General features: G+C 37.9%; 1 protein-coding gene across 1 annotated transcript in view; it reads left to right on the plus strand.

The window, feature by feature from the left end:
• Positions 1-7,075, plus strand: part of Smr (Smrter) — a 101,502-nt gene extending 94,427 nt beyond the window's left edge. The window contains 2 exon segments of the mRNA XM_067269039.1: positions 268-2,204; positions 2,206-7,075. Coding sequence (XP_067125140.1) covers positions 268-2,204; positions 2,206-6,075 — 5,807 coding nt within the window. The 3' untranslated portion in view covers positions 6,076-7,075.
• Positions 7,076-7,281: the final 206 nt, after the last annotated feature.

Genomic DNA, 7,281 nt, shown 5'->3' on the forward strand with positions numbered 1-7,281 from the left:
AAATTTTTATTAATTCCTCTAAATGTTTATTCAATATAAATTTGATAAGTTTAATTTGATAGCAACATGGAATTCTTTGAACTCAGTTAAAGATCAAGTGAAATAGTCAGCCATGAAGCTTGGCATACAAATCAAATACAAAAATGTGAAATTTATATTGAGTATGGAACCATGAATTATTTATATTTAAAAAGTTGTTGTTGTAAATATATTGCATGTGATATGATTAGATATGATATTTAATTTTAATCATTTAACTCTTTTCAGTTTCTGAAAAAGACTGTTCTAGACCAAATCTTATTCCAACTTTAATTCATAAAGAACAAGTATGTGACACTAATGATGGTCCAAGACTTGAAACTTGTCACAGTCCAAGAAATGTTCCTGATTACGACAGCAGTGCAACAGTTAGTGCCGACGAAGGTCAGGGCTTAAATGAAAACGATGGAAGTACAACTTCAACACAGCTAGCGAGTTCAGAAACTAGTAGACCACAAAGTGGAAATGGAAATGAAAATGCCAACCAGATTCCTGGTAGTGGAAATTCTTGTATTTCATTTTCAGTGCAACCTAAGGATAGACTAGATGGATCTGGAATACATGAATCGTCATATAACATTCCACTAGTAAAAACATTATTACAAGATCCCGTTATTGGGACAATACCACATGAAATCATAGCTTCTCATCATTCTCGGACTCAGGCTTATCATCCGTCACCTCAGGATGGTAAATCTCAAAAAGATGAGCCAACTTGTGTTAGAGACCTCATTTATCAAGCTATAGAAATGAGCTTACAATCACCTGTAAAACCAGGAAAGAGTACAACACCCATCACTTCATCATCAACATTACAGTCAATTGTTAACAGAGAGAGAGAAAAGGACATGTTTTCTCGAGAAGCTTCTCAGGAAATAAAGGATGAAATTGGTGAACATGCAAATTTAAGTAATACACCTCCAGCAGCTCATAAAGCTTCGCGTCCTCATTATTCAGTAACAAGACCCGAAGGACTGATGGCTCAGTATGCACATCACATGAATAGGGAACCAGATATGGAGATATTAGATTATGAAGTGCAAGATCTGAGTAGGAAAGACAAACCTAGAGATAAAAATTACAGTCCTCCAAGAGAATATGGATCTCTAAAAAGAGAGAGAATTGTAACTAATGTTCGGCCACCTTCCGAACTGGGTTATTCCACCTCACATAGTCAATTTTCACCGTACGGCGGTATTCCTCCGCCACCAGCTCATTCTAATTATAGTAGAACAAATAGACTTCTTCCTCCACCTGACTTGTCTCCTCAATATACTACAGAACCTCGAGAAGTATACTATCCCCGTTCTAATGAGAGTCATGGAAAGACATCATATAATGTTCCCGAGCAGTTGCATTCGCAACCTCCACAATTAATTGCCCAACCACCAACGCCAGTTACTCCTGCTACACCACCGCCTTCACGAATTTTACCAAAATCTGCTAAATGTAATGTACCACCTCCTCCCCCACTTATAACATCATCAGTTAAATCTACGCCTTTATCACCAAAACTATCATATAAGGAGAAATTAATGTCACATCCTCCTCCTGGTTCAATAACACAAGGCACTCCAGTCAATCAGCATCTCTCTTCTGCTTCTAATAATATTAATCATTCACAATCAGTGTCAAGACATGACAATTTTTTGGGGCATCCTACAGCACATATGCCTAAAGAATCTGGATCAATTACATTAGGAACCCCATTATCTCACGATTCTGCTTCAAAAAGAGGAATGTCGGGCGGTGGACGTTTAGAAGGCTCTGTTGCACCTACTCCCACTTTTGATGGCAACAGCAGAAATCCAGTAACAGCATCAGAAGGTCTTCCTAGGCCAGGATTGAGAGTCATGTATGATCCAAATGCTATAGAAAATTACTATAGGCGCATGTCACCTACTGGACCATACTCATATTCGCCATCATTTACTGCTTATTCTTCATCACAACAAACTTCAAGATCGGCTTATCATAGTGAATCTCAGCTTAGTTCAAAACAAATTATGATAGATTTCAACACATCAAAACAAATGCAAATGAGAAGGGGAAGCAATTCTGAAAAAGAAGCTAGAATATCTCCTAGAGCACATGAAAACAATCCACATCCACCGTTAAGTGGTTCTTCTACTCCAGATCCTCGTATATTTTTCAGTTTATACAAATGTTCCTTATCCTTCAAATACAAGTGGTGTTCCTTTTCCAGGTCAAGGATCTGTTTACTTTCCAGTTGGTGATTCTAGATTTCATCATCATAGTAGTTCACCAATTGTGCAAATAGATAGGACACACAGTCCTGGAAATGAAGCTCAAATTTCTCCAAATACCTCATGGCCATCACCTGTGTCTAAACAATCTTCTGTTCATAGCCCAGGACTTCAGCAAGGTCATGTCACACCTCGTCAGAATGTTATTCAGCGTAGTATTACATGGGGAACTGCTAAACCATCGGTAATTCAGACTCCGACGTCAGCTTCGCCTCGTTCGCTAGACATGAGGACAGAACCAATAAGTCCCGTGCCACCAATAAGGAAAGGAGCGCCTTCTCCTCGACATCCTCCACCAGGGACGTATTCTATAAATCCTTCTTCTCACGATGCATTTAATACTTTAGTTAATGCAGCTGCAGCTCAACCAAGCTTAGTTGTACCAAAAGAAGAAAAACGCTCTCCAATTGTCTCAAGTCCAAATATGCATATGCATTCAGAGATCACTCGCTCCCCAAGGGAAAGATCAACTGTGGAAGGATTGGAAAAATCACTTCTAGATATGCATAAGAGACCGAGATCTTATTCCGAGTCAGGACAATCAATAATTGCAAATAATTCTCGTGAGAAATATCGAAATGAGAGAGAGCATGGTAGAGCTAGCGTGGAAGGCTTACCTGTAGATGGAGAAAGAGAAAGGATTATTATTGGTCACTCTAATATCCGAGAAGAACAACACTATCTCGTTGAAACAGGCCCAAATACCGATTATGATCATAATAATTTAGAACGTTTAACTGTAGATTTGGAAAGACCTAAAATAGGAATTACAGAATCAACTTCTAGTTTACGGTTGTCCAATGCAAGAGAACCATTCACCAGAGAGCAATTTGAAAAACAAATGAGACAACCTAATTATGGCATGTCAAGATCAAGTCGTGAAAGAGGTTTATCTCAGAACAGAAAAGACGACGAAAATCGTCCAAAATATATTAGAATGGATATGGTAGAAAGACCTACAACTTCAACTCCTTATACTCATCAAAATGAATTAGATAATGAAGCTTCTAGAATATTTTCTCAATCATTTCAAAAGGACCATCAAAAACCAACTTCTACTCAACATGGTTTTACAGCTGCTAATCTTATTGATGCTATTATCACTCACCAGATTAATCAGACTGCCGAAAATCCTGGCAACAACAAAAATGCTGCGATAGATAATTTGTTTCAGAGACAACAATCTGAAAGTGATGCTAGACAACATGAAAGTTTAAGAGTAAATCATAATAATGGTAGGCAAGAAGTTGTAACGATAGACGACGAACCTCCTATAAACAGAGAACGATATAACAGGGAACGACCTAGTAGTCATAATCATAACTCTCCTATAGCACAAGATTCTTTTGCTTGTATGACAGAGAAAAACATTACATTAGGTGAGAGGATTGCTGCTATTATATCTAAAGACTTTAGCTCCTCTAATGATATACATTCTGCCCAGCCCTCTTATAGTCATAATCGTATTGCTGTCGGAAGTTCTATGTCACCTGCATCCTCAAATAGAGCAAGTTATCAATCTGATGTGTGTCATGTACTTGATTCTCATCATCATAATAGGCCATTAGAAGGTATAGCTGCATCTCTTCCTGCTGAAGGTCTCTCTGGTACTCAAAGTTCTCCGATGAGCGAACCAGATCACAGTCTTCAGAATTGTTCTGGTTCGGCTTGTAGTTCTCATAGTTGGAAATTACGAAGAGCTTTACAACAGGATCGTGATAGAGAACATCAGTCTCCGGGTTGTGCCGATACTTCCAGTATTTCTCATCAGCCAACTCAAGTTGCTGGTAATGTTATGAATCAAGACGAACGTCAAATTATTAGAGTTGCTCAATCGGGTTCTCCGTGCATTCAATCATCACATTCTTCAAGATCATCACGTACATCTCCGGTTACACCATATGCTGTCGAACCTATTTCACCTCCAAATCAACCTTCATCAGATAACATTATTAGTAATAACTCTCGTGTAATTTCAGCATCGTCAACAACATCTGGGGACAACAATTCATTTCCAGGGCAACATCCTTCAAATAGGACATCTGCTTGGGTAACAAATCCGGGTATAACTGGCTTGCTGACAACTCGCCGCTTGTATCAGCACGAGTCCTCAGAATCTTCTGTTTCTGTATCTAGTTCCGTTGTTCATAGTTCTAACATTCCCACTTGTATAGGAAACTTGGGTCCCTCGATTTCAAACAGACCACCTCATCAACAACAAATTGGACTTTCTCCATTAGATTATGTAAAAAATAGAATTGTCGAGGTTATGAGAACTGCTACTGATGAAAATAATGAAATTCATGAATCTGTGAGGAAAGGTATTCCTTCTTCTTCTCAAAGTGTGCAAAAAGAAGAGAAAGATCAATCACAAAATATTAGATATAATTCATTAAATAACTATGATAATGAATGTCCTTCAGAAAATATTAGAGAAACCATGACCCCTCAATCTTCTCAAAGGTATAGTCCTGCAGTTACTCCAGTTTCTTTTATTCCTACTCCTCCTCGCCCATCATCTGCTGTCGATTCTAATCCTGGTAGAATTAGTGTAATGGCAGACAGTTCACATCTCTATAAACATAATTTAGAATGTGTTCCACACAATTCTGATTGGAAAGATGTTCGAACATCTAGAATTAGACCCAGGTCAGCTTCTCCTAGTAGTACGGAAATAACAACAAAAGAATTAGAAGAAACATCAAGGAAGAAATCTCGTTTAGAAAGTCACTATATACCTGAAAGTTCTACAGAAAAAAATAATTTACCCCTTCCGGAAAGTTCAGAAAATGCACATAGTAGTACTACGTCGGGACATTTGGAACCTCCACAATTAACCAGTTTTGGAGAACAGAATGAAAATAACAATTATATTTCTGAAAGTCATCCTTCACCCCCTATTAGTTCTAACGGCAATGATTTATCTAGAAGTGCCTCTCCATCTGAATTACATTCTTCTCAGTCCAGTCGAAGAGAAGGGGAGAGGTCAACAGTAGAAAGCTCTACATACTGTGAAGCAAAAGGAGAAAACCAATGGGAAGTTACTTCTGGTGTTGGAGATGATAGAACTACAACTGATTGTATCTCGCATATAGTAGACAGTCCTGCATCTGGCGAAATGGTAATTGATGAATCATCAAATATTAATAGTGCATCTTCATCTCAAATTGAACCCGTTTCTCCTCCTACACAAGAAACAATTTCCACTTCTGGAAATATAGAAACTCGAGATCAAGTTGGTAGTAGTAGTAGTACCGGAAATGCACAGGTTGGCAGTACAAATGGAAGTCTCTCTATCTCTGATCCTAGTCAGAGTGGTCCTGTTACATCCACCCAGGGACAGAATAGCAGGGCCAATACCCCTCTGTCGAGTGGAGTAGTTGGTCCAGGATGCTATTCTCCATATAGTTCATCAGTTTCTAGCACTAGCATAAGCAGCAGTAGTCCAATATATTCCTCTAGTTCAATGACGCCATCTGTATCTTCCAGCCAGCACATTCCATATTCAAATTTTTCTAGAAATACCCCGTATCCTTACGCTTATTCTGCGCTTTCGGTCAGGTCGTTAGCCGCTTCGGCTCATCAGTGTGGAAGTCCGTCTTCGACACAAAATCCAAATTCTAGCCTTTCTTGTGCATCATCACACATCCAGTCATCTGCAGTAAGCGGAAGTAGTTCCTCCAGTAATTCTCCCTCTTCTTTATCTAGAGAAAATCAACCGGCACCAATTCTTTCTTCTCAGTACGAACCTCTGTCGGACGAAGACTGAAATTCATTCCCAAAGGGAAATTTTGTGTGATTAAAGAGACTAATCTGTTGTACAATATTGTGCATTCCATATTACAAATTAGTGCAGCTAATTATGCTTCACGGTGCCTGAAAGTGGTCACATTCATGGTTTCTTGTTTTTAAAGGCCTGTGGAGCATTAAGAAGGACAAAAAAAACCATCAGATTCTGCTCACAACCCACCTTCAGAAACTGTGTTCGACTGTGATTTCGTTCGATAAAATACAACTAAGGAAAACGTGTGCACAAGATAGCTACATCTCAGAAATAAAGGAGAAAGTGTTTCCTCATAATGTCCGTCTGCTGACACTGCCATCTCACAGGGAATTATCTCGTGCGAGCGGGACTCAGAGTGATTTCCTTATTAGCAGGTGCTTTGTGCCTTGGTTTCATGTGCAGGGTACTATAGGAATCCTACAGACTCCAGTATGTTGCACCACTGTAAAATGTAAAGCCAGCAGACATGCATTACTTCTTTGTGTGTTTGCAAAGTTGAAGGGTTCATGAATATACATTAGTATTTGTAAATGTTAAGATAACAAAAAAAAGGTTCCTGGTTGTTTGAACTTCTTTCATTTTGTACATGTGGCAAAAGTACACTGTTTCTTGCAAAGAAAATATTTCCACATTTTAATTCTTATGATTGCCCTTCCTTTTTTTTTTTTTGTTTTTTTTTGGTACAGCTTTGACAGCAGGATGTAAAGATTCGAAATAATATGGAGGTATAAATTACTGGTGTACATATTTTTATGGACCTCCTTACTTTACCTGCTGAACATCTTAGGGCTGTTCTTCACAGATTGTATATCATATCTGTGCTGGCTGTTTGTGACTAAAACAGACTGTAGTGTTCAAAACTTGTTACTTTTGTTGGCAAATTAAACGTTGTCACAAACAATCTGGTGTAATGATTGTGTTTCCTTGGATTCTGCCGATATCATTTTAAAATTTTTTATTAATAAAAGTGCCTACATGCGAGTAAGATTTTAGTAAAGTTTAGTTTTATATATATATATTATTAGAATATAATAGAAAAATTCGTGTTATTAATTGTTTAACAATTAGTTTACATGACTAAGTTACTATTAAATAACGTGTAAATAAAATATAGAAAAATCCGAAAAAAAACCTAGAAATGTGTAAATGATTTTGATGAACACAACTCGGGAGCATCTTAATGTAACAAGT

The sequence above is a fragment of the Centruroides vittatus genome, unplaced genomic scaffold, assembly GCF_030686945.1.
Source record: "Centruroides vittatus isolate TY-2023 unplaced genomic scaffold, ASM3068694v2 contig_345, whole genome shotgun sequence".
Lineage (NCBI taxonomy): Eukaryota > Metazoa > Arthropoda > Arachnida > Scorpiones > Buthidae > Centruroides > Centruroides vittatus.